The sequence below is a fragment of the Hyperolius riggenbachi genome, chromosome 3 (assembly GCF_040937935.1).
Source record: "Hyperolius riggenbachi isolate aHypRig1 chromosome 3, aHypRig1.pri, whole genome shotgun sequence".
Lineage (NCBI taxonomy): Eukaryota > Metazoa > Chordata > Amphibia > Anura > Hyperoliidae > Hyperolius > Hyperolius riggenbachi.
This window is the reverse complement of record NC_090648.1, coordinates 219924714-219943689: the sequence shown is the minus strand read 5'-3', so window position 1 is coordinate 219943689 and position 18976 is coordinate 219924714. Positions and strand designations below refer to the sequence as shown.

The 18976-nt window shown below is 41.5% G+C and overlaps 1 protein-coding gene across 5 annotated transcripts in view; it reads left to right on the top strand.

Annotated features, from left to right (window-relative positions):
• The window catches only part of VPS13C (vacuolar protein sorting 13 homolog C), a 390940-nt gene that overhangs the window by 200166 nt on the left and 171798 nt on the right, over positions 1-18976 (top strand). For all 5 annotated transcript variants that reach the window (XM_068275765.1, XM_068275764.1, XM_068275763.1 and 2 more), the window contains 6 exons: positions 1137-1438; positions 4324-4471; positions 14232-14340; positions 15151-15287; positions 15407-15563; positions 17958-18037. In XM_068275765.1, the coding sequence (XP_068131866.1) occupies positions 1137-1438; positions 4324-4471; positions 14232-14340; positions 15151-15287; positions 15407-15563; positions 17958-18037 (933 nt within the window). The remainder of the gene's footprint in view (positions 1-1136; positions 1439-4323; positions 4472-14231; positions 14341-15150; positions 15288-15406; positions 15564-17957; positions 18038-18976) is intronic.

The window sequence follows — 18976 nt, the reverse complement described above, 5'->3', positions numbered from 1 at the left end:
GGAGCTACGATCCATAGTGGAGGAGAATGCTAGGTTAAAGTCACCTCCTAAAAGGAGAGTGCCTGTGGATATTTTGTGGAGTTTTGTTAGGAAAGATGAAAGGAAGGATACCTGCTGGTAATTAGGGACGTAGACATTGGCCAAAGTGATTGGTTTCCCAGCTAGCATACCTGTTAAGATTAAGTAGTGCCCTTTAGGATCTTTTATAGTTTTGTTGATCTGCAGGGGAAGGGTTTTGCCTGCAGATCAACAAAACTATGCCTTTTTGCCTTTTTGTTTGGTCCTGAAGCTAGGTATGTCCCAGAATAGAGTCTATCCCCTAGTCGTATTGAATTGTGAATACGAAGGCGGGTCTCTTGGAGCATAGCAATGTCTATGTCCATTCTCTTGAGATCTCAAAGGAGTGAGAGCCTCTTCTGGGGTATATTCAGACCCTTTGTATTAAGTGTAAGGAGCTTAACCATAGCCCTTTGGGTTGAAGTGGTTGTTTAGAAGGAGGGGGGCCGAACACTGTATCCAGGTTAGGGGGGGAGAAAGTGTATACATCATATTCATAGAACAATACAAGTATAACAAACATGAACATAAAAGTAACATATTGACTAACTTTGAAGGTTGAGAGCCTCTGCAAAAGGTGAGGCTACAATTTGTGACAGCCAAAATCGGTTGTCTGAGTGAGGTCATCCCAGAGAGGTCCGGGCTTTCAGGAAGCCAGGACTGTCCGGGTATGATTCTCCGGAGGCAGATGCTGGCGCACCAGGATCAGTACCCAAGAGCCTGGAACCAGCATATTAACATTTTTTGCCCGGGATCAAAAATGTGCAAGGAAATTGAGTTTTTTTTTTGTTTGTTTTTTTTAACTGAACTATATACTATAACCTTTATCAACAAGGATTGGGGAGATGAGAGGGAAGCACAATAAAAGAGAAACTTTTGGGGCTACAGTTAGCTGATATCAAGCAAGTGTGATATCCTAGATGCTTTTAATATTTCAAGTTGGATATACTGTATTTTTTTCCCATTTGTAATTGCTTTAGTTTCTGTTTAAATACACAAATGTTTTTGGATGTTGAATCTCTTCTGTTAACACTGCATATTTTATAACAAGTGATTGTGTAATTTATTCCTTTTTTTAGGACTTCCTAAATCATTTTCAAGCTGCAAAAGAAAGGGTTAGTGCAGCCACAGCCCAAGCAGCACAACTTGCGGCCACCAGTGTAAAGGACCTGGCTGAGAGGAGTTTCCGGCTGTTGATGGATATTCATCTGAAGGCTCCAGTGATCATTATCCCTCAGTCTTCTGTGTCCAATAATGCTATAGTGGCTGATTTGGGACTAATAACAATACAAAATGTATTTAGCCTTGCAGCATCTGACCAGGATCTTGCCCCAATCATAGACTGCATGACCATAACCTTGACTAAGTTTAAGCTATCCAGGTAAGTGTCGTGCTCAGCTCTGTGGCTTCTTTTCGCTGAAATGATTCATTTTCAAATATCTTACAGGGCTGTGGAGTCGGTACAAAAATCACCGACTCCAACTCCTAAGTTTAGGATTCCTCCGACTCTGACTCCTCGACTCCGACTCCTCTAATTTGCATATTACAATCTTGTTGATTGAAAGTATGTAACATGAAATTCGTCTCTTAACTGCCAATGCTTAGGACAACTGAAGTGAGAAGGATATGGAGACTGCCATATTTATTCCCTTTAGTCATAGACTAAAACTAGTCCTTAGTAAGAGTACTTGTAAAAGGTATAGGCTGGAACAAAGAACATCTATCAGGCTCTGGGCAATGTAACTGTGGGTACATGTAAGAGTGATGTGCAGGTACGTTGCAGGGGAATAAGGAGATTCTTCCTCTAATTCACATTCTTCATGCACAATCTGAACCAGTTTTATGGGTGATAGACAACACCTCTGTGTTCAATGTGCACAACATTCTCAGTGGATTCCCTGCAGCTCTGTGGGGAGTGCATATGTAGAGTATAGTATTACTGTGTAACAAAGTAAACCTGAGACAGATGAAATTAAAGTTTTATACATACCTGGGGCTTCCTCCAGCCCCTTCTGGCTAATCAGTCCCTCGCTGTCCTCCTCTGCCACCTGGATGAATTTCTTATCAGTGAGGGTCACACTGAAGTCACTTCCTGTCTGAGTCAGGACTGAGTCAGCCACTTACATACCTGATGTTTAACCCTTTCAAGCAGAGAAAGGAAAAAAAAGGAACACAGCATAGTTATGTGTGTGCTAGGCACTGTACATTCACATGTCTATCTCATTATGTCACATTTCAGTTCGGGTATCCTTTAAGAGTGGTAGTCTTTAAGGGGTTGAATAATTGTCAATGAAGAAATCACAAAAAAAAAATTTAATACTGTATTACAAAAACAATTGATGTCATTGTAGTTGCATTTGGTTCTTTAAAAAGATTTCATTCTGAACACAATTACAAATGTACACTAAATTCCCTAAAACCCTCTACAGCATTAGGGGTTGAATAATTTTGAACACAACTGTGTGTGTGTGTGCGTGTGTATATATATGTATATGGATTCCGTGCCTGCAAATGTCACAGAATTGTGAAAATGCAATGCAAGAGGCCTGGAATTATTTATAGAGGTTTCAGTACTGTTGCTGTTTTTCTTTTTTTTTTAATTTTTTATCACTTTCTGTAGAATCTTCAAAAACCAAAAATTGTGCACGTCGACACATCAATTTACAGATGCTAGACAGCAGTAAGGCTACATCTTGCGAAGCGTCATTGATTGGTGTTAGGATAATAAAGTCTGGATTTTACCAAGTGCCTGGCTCTCTAATGCCTTCCTGTTAACTTTCCCATTAATTTGATACACAAATAATTGATACTGTAGTAAGAATGATAGCTTTGGCCACCTGAAAAAAAGTTGATAATCCAAGCTTTTAGGGAGCTAGTCCCTTTTTCCCCCTTTTCTCTTCAATTGGAAATATGCCTAGTGTCTGAAAATTATTTCATTATGAATTTTTTCCGGTACTTTTAAGGAATTGTCATTTTTGTGTTATGTTTATATTTTCTACCTACATCATTTGCTAACACAGTGCAGAAATGTTTTCTTTTGCCTATATCAAGATGTTTTTGGGACAGACTGTCAGGGTTTGTAGAATGCGTATAAATTCAAAGAAACGCAAGTTGAAAAACGCATGCGTTTTTCTTGCGTTTGAATGCGTTTTCTATTGCGTTTTGCATACACACGTGACACGGGGAAAAAAAAGAATTATGGGAACCACAGAGGGAAATGTACACTAAAACACAATAGTACGCATTTTTGATACACGTCCATAGACTTTTATTGTGTCAGTTTCTGTGCATGACGCACAGAAATGCTTGCAGCAATGCGGATGAGAAACGTATGCGTTTCATACGCATACATGTGAACGAGGCCATTAGAAAACATTAGTAGCCGTTTATATGCGCAAAATCTTTCTGTATGCGTTCTGTAAAAACGGCTAGGAACGCACATAGTCTGAACAGGGCCTTATGTGGAAGTTCAGTGTTGCCTGTTAAGTATTTCTGAAATAGGTCAATGCTGTGTTATTGAGTAAGGTTGAAGCAATTATATAAACTGCATGACTGCAACGTAGTAGCATGGGCTGTACACTATACCTCTCTCAAAGGTGCAGGCTTCTGCCAACCTTGGAGAGTCTTGATGTTGGGCTAACTAGACCAACTGGTTAACCGAGCCAAGGCCTCTCCTGCCTCTGCCACATTTCCCTCAGCTTCTTCCATGCAAGTCAATTGTCTCCCGCCTCTGCTGATGTTATAACCTGGCCTCTAAACCAATACTGAGGCCGAGCAGCTTTAAGGTGGAGAGTAGAAGGGTAGTTAAGTCTAAAGTAGAATTTTCACCTCAATGTGGAATCCCACCATAACTCGGCAAGGTGCTGTTGGTGGCAGCAGTTTGCTAGTGCCTAGCTAATAAGGCCACATATTATCATTTTTATTTTACAGATTTAATGTGGGCTTACACTATTACTTTTCTGCAGTACTAAACTGAGAAAATGGAATAACGCAAAAGACCTCAAAGTACAAAGCAACTAAAAGCAGCTTAATTCAACTGAATCCATTAATTTCTGTGCTTTCATCTGTTTAACAACTAATTTATATAATATCAGATTGTGGTTTTATAAACTACAAATCAGCATATGCTCAGTGACTTTTTTTTAGATTTCAGGAACTATGGTGATGCAGTAAAAATTGTCCCTTTCAGAAGTGCTGTATACGATCACCACTTTGGTTTCCTTTAGCATGCGCAGAGCCATTTAATTGTTTTCTTTTTCTCATCAGAACTGTATTGAACACTTCTACAGCCCAATCTGATATTCAGATCCTTCATCCTATCAACCTGAATTTGTCAGTAAACAGAAATCTTGCTGCTTCATGGTACCATCTCATTCCTGGCCTGGAAGTGAAAGGTCATCTCAATACTATGGATGTGAGTATTTATCCAGAAGTGGAAGAATTTTGTATCTGTTTTAAATTAACTTTCAATATCTATAGATATAACATGAGAAATCAACAAGTATTAGAAGTAAGACTATGAAAATGTATATAATATCTTGGTTTCCTTTAAAGCATTTGCATTATCAAAATGAGGTTCATTGAACACTCGTTGGAAGCAGGAATATCTGATGTGGTTCATAACAATACAAGCTGACTATCAGATTACATGAGTCTATAATTTGCAAATGACAGGGTAAACACAACTAATGTGGAGAATTAAAATATGTAATAAATATAAATTAGTGTTGTGTAATAAATGAAAGTGATTTCACAGGTGGTGGTTTCGATTTTAAGTTGTCTTAAGGACTTTTAAATGCTACTTGGATTAAGTTGGCATTCAGACTGTATAGGAAATTCACTGGCAGAAATATGTATGGTGCCATTGCTGTCAGTTATAAGAAAATGCTAGCCTGGCCTCTATACTTTGGTAGTGCGTCCTGGACAAGGATGCAGCCAGTAAAGTTAAAGGTGTTGTGGGTTGTTGGGGATAGATGATAGGAGTTAGTAGGTGAAAGTTGTTTGGGGTGAAGCCAAGCGGGATGTAAGCCTGTATGAGTGCAGTGGCTCTCCTTTTCATTGCATCTATCGCCCTCACAAATGCTGAGTTGTAAGTACATTTAGCACTTCCAAGGGTCACTGCAACCTGCTAGAACTGGAGAGGGCTGGTGGAAGAAACCAATAGGGAAAGCAGGGAGAAGCAGCATGTGGACGACCGACAGAGGGACAGGAGAGGCTCTGATTGTAGTGTAGCAGTATGCAAAAGGGAGCCGACACATGCAGGGATGGTGAAGGATGGAGAGGCTCAGCAGCATGCACAAAGCAGCTGAAACAAGAACAGGAAGAGGCATTGATATCACGCACTGCTGGAGGGTGAGATACTGATGTGTACAAAGGGTGAGAAGGGCAACAGGTGTAGCCAGAGGAAGACTGGGATAGATGGGAGGGTCAGGAGGTTGCACATGTGAATGGTGCAAAGCTAATGGAAATTCAGTGTTCTGATGAACTGATGATGGAGAGTGGCGGTGCTGGCCAGATCTGCTTCTTATTATAATTGCTAATAATTACTGCTCCAGAGAGCGTAATAATGCAACACATTCACTCAGCTTCTCGTCTTCAGAAGGTTTTTTTCTTTTTTTTATAGAAAGTAGGATTAAATGATCACAAATCACAATATTAGAAATATTCGGCTCTATTATCCTTTAACTTATATCCATGGACACATGGTTACTTTTTTAGATTTTAGATGTCAGTTTTAAGAACAATCATTCACAGTACAAACACCAAACTTTCTAATGGAGCAGTGTGCATTGCTCTATGGAGAGAGTAGGAACACCTGCACATGGAAAAGGAATGTGTATTCAACCCTTTAGGTCCCCCTTCACACTTGGCAACTCAAATGATTGTAATTTTGCATTGCGGTGTTCTGCGATTTTTCAGCAATTGCGTTTTGTATTTCTCATTTTAAGTAACTAAGGATAATGCCACAATCGCCAGGCAAATGCTACATGTAGTGTGTTTGCCATTGTTGGAGATTGTAAATGTGCCGCAATCGCCACAGTGTGAGTAATCCCATAGGATTACTCATGCAGCAGCGCTTTGCTGATCGCCGACGATAAGTAAAGCATGAAACGCAGGCAAAAAGCCTCCCGGGTGTGAACTTTACCTACAGCACAAGCTGGTGCAAGCTTGATCAAAGCATTTTTTGCACTTTGTTGTCCACCAGAGCTTCTAATGAACTGTCTCCTGTCTTTGGCAGACTATGGCTCAGTATCGGAGTGCAGCACTTCCTCTTTGCTTTAATGTCAATGTGTGTTAGGCTACAGCCATCTGCTGGAGTAAACCAAGAACTGCATTCATGGTTCTCCATATGCCAGGCAGAAGTTTATGTGGCTAGACCTTCCTCGATAGTCGGCTTTTGTGCTCCTGATTGCTTACTGATATTTTCTCTCTGTTTTTGGCCTCTTGCTTGTCCCATCGTTTCTGACTGGATATTGACCATGTCTACCTGTGTATTATCTGCAGGGTCGCTAGCACTCTTCCCTTATGGTGCCCATACATTATTCGATTTGCGTCATCGTGTCAGTCTGATTCGATGATATTGTTTGAATCTGGAATTGATTGATGTTGCAACATGGCCGCACAATCGATTGATTTGAGTCCCAGGTTCAATGCCAGAAAATATCTACATAAAGTTTGTTCATTCTCCTCATGTCTGCATAGGTAGTTCTGCTCATTACAGTTTACTTCCACATCACCAAAACATGCGTTAGTCGTGTAGCTCAGGGGTCCCCAACCTTTTTCATCCCGGGGACCACTAACCAGACCAAACTTTCCTTTGGGGCCCGGGGGGCGGATTGCGTGGTGGATTCGGGTTAGGTGAGGTTAGCAGTGGGAGTCCCCCCCCCCCCCCCCCATTTGGAGTGTATAGATAGGTAGGTAGCCAGGTATAATTGCTCCCTGTACAGGGTATCTAGGTATTGTTGCCCCCAATATCCTAGTATAGCTAGTATAGTTGCCCCTGCATAGCTAGTATAGTTGCCCCTGCTTATCTAGTATAGTTGCCCCTTTATAGCTAGTATAGTTGCCGCTGCATAGCTAGTATAGTTGCCCCTGCATAGCTAGTATAGTTGCTTAGTATAGTTGCCCCTGCATAGCTAGTATAGTTGTTTAGTATAGTTGCCCCTGCATAGCTAGTATAGTTGTTTAGTATAGTTGCCCCTGCATAGCTAGTATAGTTGCCCCTGCATAGCTAGTATAGTTGCCCCTGCATAGCTAGTATAGTTGCTTAGTATAGTTGCCCCTGCATAGCTAGTATAGTTGCCGCCAGGTAGCCCATTCCCCCCCGTGGCCGCCGCTCCTGTTACCTTATTAGCTGGCGGCCACTTCCTATCTCAGTTTCCCCCAGCGGCTCACCTCTTTGCAGTATCTTCTATTTACTGTAGCGCGTCCCATGGCTGCTGTAAGGAGGGAAGGAAGCAGGACAGTGGCTTCCTGTAGCGGCGATCGTCACCATGGGAACCGCTTTCTCGCTTCCTTCCCTCCTTACAGCAGCCGTGGGACGCGCTGCTGTAAATAGAAGATGCTGCAAAGAGGAGAGCGGCCACCAGCTCATAAGGTAACAGGAGTGGCGGCCATGGGGGGAGTGGGGCGAGAGGCCAGATCCACCGTGGCCCACCTGGAAACTGCCCACGGACCAGCAGTGGGCCGCGGCCCGGTGGTTGGGGATCCCAGGCCTATCACTTTACCCCACTGGTTTCCTTTTAGGTATTAAACCTAAGAGTGTGAAATATCCACAGCATAAATTCATTCAAGTAGTAGCATGTCTGGCTTAATTTCATTTCCCAGGAAACTGGAGATCCTCATATGTTGCCTGTTGAAGTGTTTGGTAAGAATGTGCTCCAAGATGCTTGAATTAGTAAAGTTTGCAAACTAATTAATACTTTTGGTAGTTTTGGAAACTGTTCGGCCCTTTTAATTCACTTTTTTCTCCAAACTTTTCTCCTAGGTGTTATTTTCACATCCACTATCCATTAAACGCCATTTGAGCCAAGAACAAGCAATAAAATACTCAGAATAATTTTGACAGTAATGTTTTACCTACAGTAATTGTTGGTACTTTTTGAGTTGCAAAGTGCTGAAAAGTTGTTTTAGGGCCTGTACACACTGCTGCGCTTTTAAAATCGCATGCGATTTTTAAAAGCGCAAGCCTTCATGAGAATAGGAAAAGCGCATCGCAGCAGTGTGTACAGGTCTCCGCGATTTTCATTTTTTCAAAAGACCTTGCGATTAAAAAGCACATGCGATTTGAAAAGCGCAGCGCAAGCGCAGCAGTGTGTACAGGCCCTTAAACAGAAAATTAAAAACCATCTCCTAGGAGAAAAGTAGGGAGTAAAAGTTAATTGAATAAGGGCCCTGGTCTTTCTGGATATCAAAGCTTGATAATCTAGGCCACCTGCAGTTTGCTTAAAGTATATCTGAGGTGACATATGACATGAAATAAACGCTTCTCTTGTTTTATTTTGTTGCCTGAATTACCGTATTTTTCGGAATACAAGACACATTTTTTCTCCCCAAATAAGTGCAGAGCGACTCACCTCCCTAATGATTCCAGCGTTGGGTGGTCCTCTCTGCGTCCATCTTGTCAGCGCTACACCTGTAAAAAAAATCGTTAGTGGCAGAGCGGCTCACCTTCCTCCAGCGGCGATCTGCAGTCATCTTGCATACCGCGCGGCTCCCCCTAATGACAGCTCATGTTAATGACTTATTGAGTCATGGGGAATGACTCATTGAATCATTAACCTGAGCCGTCACTAGGGGGAGCCGCGCGGTACGCAAGATGACTGCAGATCGGTGCCGCTGGAGGAAGGTGAGCCGCTCTGCCACTAACTATTTTTTTTACAGGTGTAGCGCTGACAAGATGGACGCGGAGAGGACCACCCAGCGCTGGAATCCTTAGGGAGGTGAGTCGCTCTGCATTTATTACTACCCGAGGAAGCGGTGACATGTGGGGGGAGGGGGCTGGAGCAGAGATATGTGGGGAGGGGGAGTGAGGGGGCTGGAGTGAAGACATGCGGGAAGGGGGGGGAGGGGGAAGGGGTCTGGAGTGGAGACATGCTGGGAGGGGTCTGGAGTGGAGACATGGGGGGTAGAACAGACACAGAGGACAACATGGGGGCTAAATGGGGCACAGAAACACACATAGGGGAGCAGGAGGGGACACAGACACACATAGGAGGGGACACAGGGACTGGAGGACCACACAGACAGGCTGAAGGGGAGACACACACACAGGACATGAGGGGACACATGGGGTCAGGAGGACCACACAGGGGGGCAGGAGTGGACACAGGGGGACTGGAGGACCACGCAGGGGGCCAGAAGGGGTCGCATAGTGAACATAGGAGGACAATGGGGGAGGGGACATGTATAAGACGCTCCTAAAACATGGACGCACCAGGTTTACTGTATTTTTTTTTTCCCCTGAGTTTTGCCCTCTAATCCTAGGTGTGTCTTATATTCCGGAACGTCGTATATTCTGGAAAATACAGTGATTAATTTTCAGGTATGCAAGTGACCACTTCTGTCTTTTCAGTAGCTTGTCTGGGAAATAGTAAACCTCATTGATAAGCAAATAACAGCCATAAAAGTTTTCCTGGCAGAAATCAACTTCTGAGAGCAGAGGAGAGATGGAAAAAAAATTTAAACTGCTTTTTAAATGTTTAAATATAAAATCCTGGGATATCTAAAGCCATTTTTAGGAGTAGGATGATGAATATAATTATTTATATCACCTTGGGTTCACTTTAATTACTTATCTTGTAGTTCATGGCTGGATTTGCAGTTCTTCCTGATTGACAGTAGATATATGTAATATATTTTTTTGTAAGTTCTTATGTTTTTTGTCTTGGTATACTTTTCTCTTTTTATTTATTTTTTTTTTTTTGCTAATTATACCTCACAGGTTATATATTGCATATAGTGTTTTGTTTGTCTTATGTGCATTTTCTAAAGCCCCTGTGTGGTTTTAAATATGCAGTGATTCTGAAATGTGTTATTTGTTGTGCATTGTTCACAAATAAAAACCTTTTGAAACTAAAAACGTAGGTGATGGGTTAAACTATTTTGTACCCTGTGCCTCTAGCCTCTTAACCACTTGAGGACCGTAGGCTTTACCCACCTTAAGGACCAGACCCTTTTTTTCCATTCAGACCACTGCAGCTTTCACGGTTTATTGCTCGCTCATACAACCTACCACCTAAATGAATTTTGGCTCCTTTTCTTGTCACTAATAAAGCTTTCTTTTGGTGCTATTTGATTGCTGCTGCAATTTTTACTTTTTATTATATTCATCAAAAAAGACATGAATTTTGTCAAAAAAAAGATTTTTTTAACTTTCTGTGCTGACATTTTTCAAAGAAAGTAAAATTTCTGTATACATGCAGCACAAAAAATGTGGACAAACATGTTTTTAATAAAAAAAAAAAACATTCAGCCTATATTGATCGGTTTGGGTAAAAGTTATAACGTTTACAAACTATGGTGCAAAAAGTGAATTTTCCCATTTTGAAGCATCTATGACTTTTCTGACCACCTGTCATGTTTCATGAGGGGCTAGAATTCCAGGATAGTATAAATACCCCCCAAATGACCCCATTTTGGAAAGAAGACATTCCAAAGTATTCACTGAGAGGCATGGTGAGTTCATAGAAGATTTTATTTTTTGTCATAAGTTAGCGGAAAATGACACTTTGTGACAAAAAAGAAAAAAAAAGTTTCCATTTCTTGTAACTTGCGACAAAAAAAAAATGAAATCTGCCACGGACTCACTATGCTCCTCTCTGAATACCTTGAAGTGTCTACTTTCCAAAATGGGGTAATTTGTGGGGTGTGTTTACTGTCCTGGCATTTTGGGGGGTGCCTAATTGTAAGCACCCCTGTAAAGCCTAAAGGTGCTCATTGGACTTTGGGCCCCTTAGCGCAGTTTAGGCTGCAAATAAGTGCCACACGTGGTACCGCCGTACTCAGGAGAAGTAGTATAATGTGTTTTGGGGTGTATTTTTACACATACCCATGCTGGGTGGGAGAAATATCTCTGTAAATGACAATTGTTTGATTTTTTTTTTTTTTTTTTTACACACAATTGTCCATTTACAGAGAGATTTCTCCCACCCAGCATGGGTATGTGTAAAAATACACCCCAAAACACATTATACTACTACTCCTGAGTACGGCGATACCACATGTGTGACACTTTTTTTGCAGGCTAGGTGCGTTAAGGGGCCCAACGTCCTATTCACAGGTCATTTTGAGGCATTTGTTTTCTAGACTACTCCTCACGGTTTAGGGCCCCTAAAATGCCAGGGCAGTACAGGAACCCCACAAGTGACCCCATTTTAGAAAGAAGACACCCCAAGGTATTCCGTTAGGTGTATGGCGAGTTCATAGAAGATTTTATTTTTTGTCACAAGTTAGTGAAAAATGACACTTTGTGAAAAAAAAACAATAAAAATCAATTTCCGCGAACAGATGTAAACAATGCACTTGGGAGGTGATCTGACGTCGGATCTGCGGGCGATCTATTGGTGTGGGTGATCAGATTGCCCGCAAGGGGCAGGTTAGGGGCTGATTGATGGGTGGCAGTGACAGGGGGTGATTGATGGGTGATTGACAGGTGATCATTGGGTTATAACAGGGGGGATAGAGGCATACAGTACACGGGGGGGGGGGGTCTGTGGAGAATCTGAGGGGTGGGGGGTGATCAGGAGGTAGCAGGGGACAGTTTAGGGCATAAAAGAAAAATAGCGTTTACAGATAGTGACAGGGAGTGATTGATGGGTGATTAGGGGGGTGATTGGGTGCAAACAGTGTTCTGGGGGGGGGGGGGGGTTATGTCTGAAAGCTAGTGTGGGAGATCAGGGGGGCTGTGGGCAAAAAAAAAAGTGTGGTGCATACTTACTACTGCTTCCTCCTCGCTGGTGGTCTCTGGAACAATGAAACCACGAGGCGAGGAGGAAGCGTGTATAAAGCACTTTGTTTACCTAGCAAAGTGCTTTATACACTTAATTTAGCTCGATTGCGGATTTCCTCCGCCCGCCGGCGCTGCTAATTGGCCAGGGACTGGAGTCGGTAAGTCCTCGGCCATCGATCCCCGGCGGAGGATCGCGTCACGGATGACGCGATCGCTCTGCCCATGCCCGTACAAGGATCGCCGCCTCTGTGCATGCGGCGGTCCTTGCGGGATCCACTTTCCGGCCGCCCCTGTGCAGTGGGCGGTCGTTAAGTGGTTAAAGGAATTCTATCAAACTTTCTCTTTCTGTAAGCATTATAAATCAATTTGCCAACACAAGTAAGAATAAGCACAGCATATATTTTTGCTGTGCAGCGTGTCTTTGTCTTTATTTAACTTACTGTCGGCGTCCCCTGAGAACTGACGGCTACGGGGAATTGGAGCAGTTCATTTTTGCAAGAGGGGAATCCTCATAGCTGTAGTTTACTCTATTCTGATGCTCCCCACACAGCAGTGAGTTATGCAGCACACGATCGGCTCATAAAGTTACTGAGAGGAGCCCTCTCTCACTCCTAGTCTGAAGGAGACTCCGTGCTGAGCTGCCGCTGCGTAATTCGTTGTTGCTACACAACGGCAAACATATGAGCTGGAGGAGGGTGCGCCATTGCTCTGAAGAGAACCCGTAGAGGAAGATTTATTATCATAATAAATCTTCCTCTACAGCTTCTCTTCAGAGCAATGACGGCGCCGTCCTCCAGCTCATATGTTTACGCTGTGTAGAAAAAACTAATCACGCAGCTCAGCACAGAGTCTCCTTCAGACTAGGAGTGAGAGAGGGCTCCTCTCAGTAACTTTATGAGCCGATTGTGTGCTGCATAACTCACTGCTGTGTGGGGAGCATCAGAATAGAGTAAACTACAGCTATACTCGGCAAGAGGATTCCCCTCTTGCAAAAATGAACTGCCCCAATTCCCCGTAGCCGTCAGTTCTCAGGGGACGCCGACAGTAAGTTAAATAAAGACAATGACACGCTGCACAGCAAAAATATATGCTGTGCTTATTCTTACTTTTGTTGGCAAATTGATTTATAATGCTTACAGAAATAGAGAAAGTTTGATAGAATTCCTTTAAAGAGACACTGAAGCAAATTTTTTTTTTTTGATATTATGATTTGTATGTGTAGTACAGATAAGAAATAAAACATTAAGATCAGATACATCAGTCTAATGGTTTCCAGTACAGGAAGAGTTAAGAAACTCCAGTTGTTATCTCTATGCAAAAAAGCCATTAATCTCTGCGACTTTCAAAGTCGTGCAGAGGGCTGTCTTCTGACTTTTATTATCTGAAGTGTTTTCTTTTTCTCTGCCAGAGGAGAGGTCATTAGTTCACAGTCTGCTCTGAAAGAATCATTTTGAATGCTGAATGTTGTGTAATCTGCACATATTATAGCATGATGCAATGTTAGAAAAAACACTATATACCTGAAAATAAAAATGAGAATATTTTCTTTGCTGCTAATCTTCTAGTAATTATTCATAGTACACAACCAATTCATTATATCATATATTTTTTTCCGCTTCAGCGTCTCTTTAAGTACCAGAGTCTTGTTGTTTTTTTTTTTTGTTTTTTTTTAGATAACAGTCATCACTGTTATTGGCTCACAGTAATCACAGGGTCAGGAGCCATTACATTGACTGAGATAAGATCTGCTGTCAACATGACAGCAGTGTGAGCGGGTTGCAGTGCCACAGTATTGGCACAGACGATGGGAGCAGAGTGTGCAGGTGAATGTGGAAGTTATAATCTACACCCTAGCAGGGATAAGCAGCTCTAAACTGTGCAGAGATTTCAAATAGCCTGGTCCACAAGAGGGTAATTGGCTTCCCCCATAATGTATTTAAATATTGTCTTAAGACTATGGTATGGATATCAGTCGACAATATGGTATTGACAATTGATTGTGATCTCCACTGAGATCGAGTTACTGACATGAGTTATTCAGCAAGATCTGTAATATATTGTGTAAAATGTCAATGTTTAATGGAGAAGGATGATGATGATAATACATTCATTACCTAGCCATCACATCTGGCAGATTTAGTTCTGTTAAGGTTTCTGCTGACAAATGCAACTTTTCTTTAGAAAATTATGGTTTTATTTGCTAATAATTTACCCTTTCCTTTAGATTTGGTTGAGTCAAGAAGATCTGAGTGTCCTGTTCAGTGTGCTGATGGAAAACCTTAGTGAGAGTAGAGCTGGCACCTCCCAGCTAGAACAAGTTGCTCAGAAAAGTGGTATGTATGCATTGCACCTTAATTTATGGATAACTGAAATTACCTTTTCTTTTTCTTTTCTTTTTCTCTTTAGATGGAAGTGGTTTCACTTGGTTTGAGTTGGGAACAGAGCATACTGATAAAAATTAAGTAGTGATAATCCACAGGATCATTCACATCGAGCTACATGCTTCGATCTGTCCTGTGCTTTACCTTAAAGATCCACCAACCCAACTTTGATGAACATGTAGTAAGAGGGGGCACACCACTGGCTGCAAATAGTTGCTTTGGTGGCAAGGACTGCACACTACATGATGAGGCCCGGTTCACACTGGGGATCGCAAAACTGTAGTGATTATTGCTATAGTTTTGCCGCTGCATTTTTTTCACAATGATGGATGTATGTTTAATTGTACATTATTCATGATTTTTGAGCGATTGCAATTCGCATTTTAAATGCATTGCAATGGCAATCGCGCTACAGTCACGAAAAATGCTGCATGTATCGCGTTTGCGTTTACCACAAATGGCGAATCACTAGCCATCGTGGCAGGGAGATCACTGCCGTACAGTTAACATTACACTAGCACTTTAAAAAGCGCTAGTGATCGCCGGTGATTAGTGGTAAACAGACGCTAATTGCCTCAGTGTGAATGGGCCCTAACTGCCTTTCTGGTCCTTCATCATTTGTACACCTGATGCTGATATAACAGAACACTTGTGTGTGGCCAGTTTCATAAAGCATGGTTATGTTTTCATAAGTTGTTAAATTACCAGAAATATGTTTTTCAGTAGAATAGATTGTATTGAATATGTTATGCTCATAAACAGAGACCAAGGATACTAAATTGGAAGTTATCCAGTCTTCTGGGCCTGGTGACAAAAAAATGAACAAAGTTTCTTTGGATCTGGACACAGTAAAATCACCGGCTGCACTCAGTCTGCTGCTTAATTTTGAAATTAAAGAGGTAATTTTTCAACTTTTCCCAGTCCTTACATATACAGAACATTTTTGTTTCCTTATGTTTAAAGAAATTATTAATGCAAGTCTGCTTCATTGTTCGATCTGACTCTGGTCTTTATCTAGGTAAAAGTTCAGTTGATGAGGCTTGAGAGAGAAAGTGCTCCTCCCCTCCATGTTGTTCAGGTTTCCCAGCTTGGAGCAGAAACCAGGATTGGGAGCAATGACATGACAGCAACAGTATATCTTCGAAAGATTAGTATGACATGCAATGACTTTAAGGGTGAGATTGTAAACTTAATGTAATATTTGGTAAGCTGATCTAAAATGTGAAATGGTAAGCATTTTCCACCTAATTTAACGTCTGTGTATCAACATTTTATTTTAATTCAAGTGGTATACAAAAGCCATGCAACTGAATAGGTATAAAAAAATGTACTGTTCATTAATTTATTCAGCAAAACAGAATTGGCATATGCCATTTCTTTCCATGGAAAGAAGTATAATCTCATGGAAAAAAGTGAAATCTATAAGGTGTAACCGATGGTTTGCAGCCATTTGGCAGAAGCCCTCAAGTAATTGTTTCTTATAACTGTTTGCCAGTCTCTGACATTGACTGGTAGAAAAATGTTCTCAGTAATCCAAGCTCTATATTTATGATTTTTAAAGGAATCTTCAGGCAAAGTTATAGGAAATCCAATTTACTGCACGGTGCAGAGTACGACCTCGAGGTCGTCCTTTGTGCTCCTGCGTGAAGCGCCGCTGTCAATCAAACCCACGTTGTCCGCGGCGTTATGCGCAAGCTTGTGCAGTACGTCGCAGACAACGTGGGCTTGATTGATGGCGGCACTTCACGCAGACACATTAATGATGACCTCGAGGTTGTCCTCTGCACCGTGTGGGGACCCTGGGCCGCTAGCTGCGAATGGAGTGGTCAGACTGGGATAGAAAGCTGTAAGGGGCTGGAAAAAGCCCCAGGTAAGTAAATCGGATTTCCCATAACTTTGCTTGTTAACTCCTTGTAAGCATGGCAATTTCAAATTACCTCACAGCATCTCAATGGAATCTTGATTTGGCCACTCCTGATTTTTTTTTTTTTTTTTTTTTTTCCCCAGGCATTCATTGGTGACTTTACTGGAATGTTAAGCATTTTTGCCATGTTACAAAGTCTACTTTCAGTTGTGCAATGTTCCTCTGACATATGGGCCCATATGCAATTAACTTTTGATATTTTCACACATTATCAATAAAATGTCTTTTAAACCACCAGCAACCAAGAAAAACCTCAAAATCATTTTGCTATTACCTTTGCACCCACTTTTTGGTGAAAAAGCTAATTGATATAGGGCCTTGGTCTTACATAATTCTGTATGGAAGCAGTAGTAGGACGTGAAAATAGTAAATTAGGGCTCCTGCGATTGGATGCAGTCTGGGCGCTGCCAATAGCCCCTGTAAAAATCGCAGCAATAGTGGTAAATTTAGCCGTTGGATGGTAAAGGTTAGGCATCGTACAGGGGAGGGTTCTGTGTGAAAATAGGGTTAGGTTTTGCTGTAGTAGATATCGTAAACATTTGCCAATATTTTATTAATAAAAAATACAACTTTAAAATTGTAGAATATTTTTATTGTAAAAAAAAGTAGAATATTATTTTACAGATCTTCTGCTATTGGCTATTCCCAGGCTTCTATGTATGCGTAGGACGTGCTTATTTACTAAGTATTTTCTCCAACAAACTTAAAGAGGGACTCCAGTGAAAATAACGTAATAAACTAAAGTGCTCAATTTTTACAATAAATATGTATAAATGATTTAGTCAGTGTTTGCCCATTGTGAAATCTTTCCTCTCCCTGATTTACATTGACATTTTTCAAATGGTGACATTTTTACTGCTCGCAGGTGGTGTCAGTGGAAGGTGATGCTGCTTGCTTTTTTTGGCAGTTGGAAACGGCTGTAAACAGCTGTTATTTCCCACAATGCAACAAGGCTCCCACAATGTAATGTCAGAACCATGGTCCTGACATCACACTGTGGGAGGGGTTTCACCACAATATCAGCCATACAGAGCCCCCTGATGATCTGCTTGAGAAAAGGAATGATTTCTCATGGGAAAGGGGTTATCAGCTACTGATTGGGATGAAGTCCAATTCTTGGTCACAATTTCTCTTAATTGCTTAGGTTGAAGCTAAGCATTTGTAAGCAAATTGGGGTTTACTATTTCCTGGAGCAATCCTGAAAGATCATTTCAAGTGAAGTGTGTATATATTTAACTTGGCTCTGTTTTTACCGCACCTACCCAAGGTTCAATCTAGCTAGAGAATGCCAAGTTAGTCAGTTGAAGTTCTTGGATCCTTAGTAATCATTCGGCAGTCTTTTCAAGATTCCTTCCACACTTGCAGGTATTTATAACCACCCTTTTATGTGCCTCAGAAGGTCATTGAAATAGGCATTGTGATGTCACAACAAAGAGTGAATCATTGTAAATGTTATGATGGTTAAATGAGTGTAGATCCCAGATCAAAGGAGCACATGTGCCAAGAAAAAAGACAGTTTGCTACTTCTACCTGTGCAGCTATATGGGATAACTACTCCATATGTTGAATATGTGCATACACAGCAAATGTTTTTAGTTTATATATTGGCTAAAAAGCTGCAAATGTTTTTATTTTTTTACAATAGGCCCTTCAGGAGATCCACTGCTTCTTATTAATTCTTCTGGAGATTCCAGTGAACATCTCCTAAAGATGGAATATGTCAAGGTAATAACTTCTATTAGATTATTATTAATTTATAAAGCACTGACATTATCTTCCGCAACACTTTACAGAGTACGTAGTCCTGTTTTTTTTTAATGTAGCCATAGACTTGTGATCCTTCCATAATCTAGAGAACTCTCTGTACTGGCACATCATCAGTACACTAGATTAGGTGATTAACTGATTGGTGGTCTTGCACTAAATTCCAGTGGTCAGCACACCAATAAACTATCTCAGGGTGTTAATTGAACTCCAAGCTCAACAGAGTTCAACTCCTCCTGAGCCTTTTAAGAGCAACTGTTGCTGCTAAAGGATTTTGATCCATAACAGAAAAAAAACAAAGATAAATACTGTCACTAGTTTTTCCTTGTCAAAGTCTAAATCTATATACACGCACTGGGGGGGGGGGGGGGCGCGGGCCTGTCTGTCAGTCATCAAGACTGAGCTTGATCCTTCAGGTGACACTAGCTATTGCCGAGGGTTGCAGCCATTTCTTTGGAGAAGGGAGGCATGATGGTTCAAGTAACTTCCAGTGGGTGGGGTGAGGGGACAGTTTGGTCATGTGCCACTTGGATGTTGCTCTCACTAAAGATCCAGTGTGCTGCATCTTTGTGATGTTAGTGCTTAACCCAACACACTAGATTCTCAGCTGTGACAGTCCTGTAGTGTCATCTAACATGTGTACCTACCATTACAGTTTGTTTCTCAAAGGTTTTTTTTTTACCATCTACTGTAGACTTCAGTGGTGGTGTAAATCATGACAACAAATCTGAAACCGATGTCACAAGTTTAAGAGCCACAGATGTATTAAAGTACTGGTTTTGACCTATACTTGTAATGCAAGTACTTGTAGATTACCTTATAGTTACTTCATATGTGCCAGCCCAAGTGTACATTGAAAAAGGGCAATTTCAATGTGCCGCGCGAAGACGCTAGTAGAAT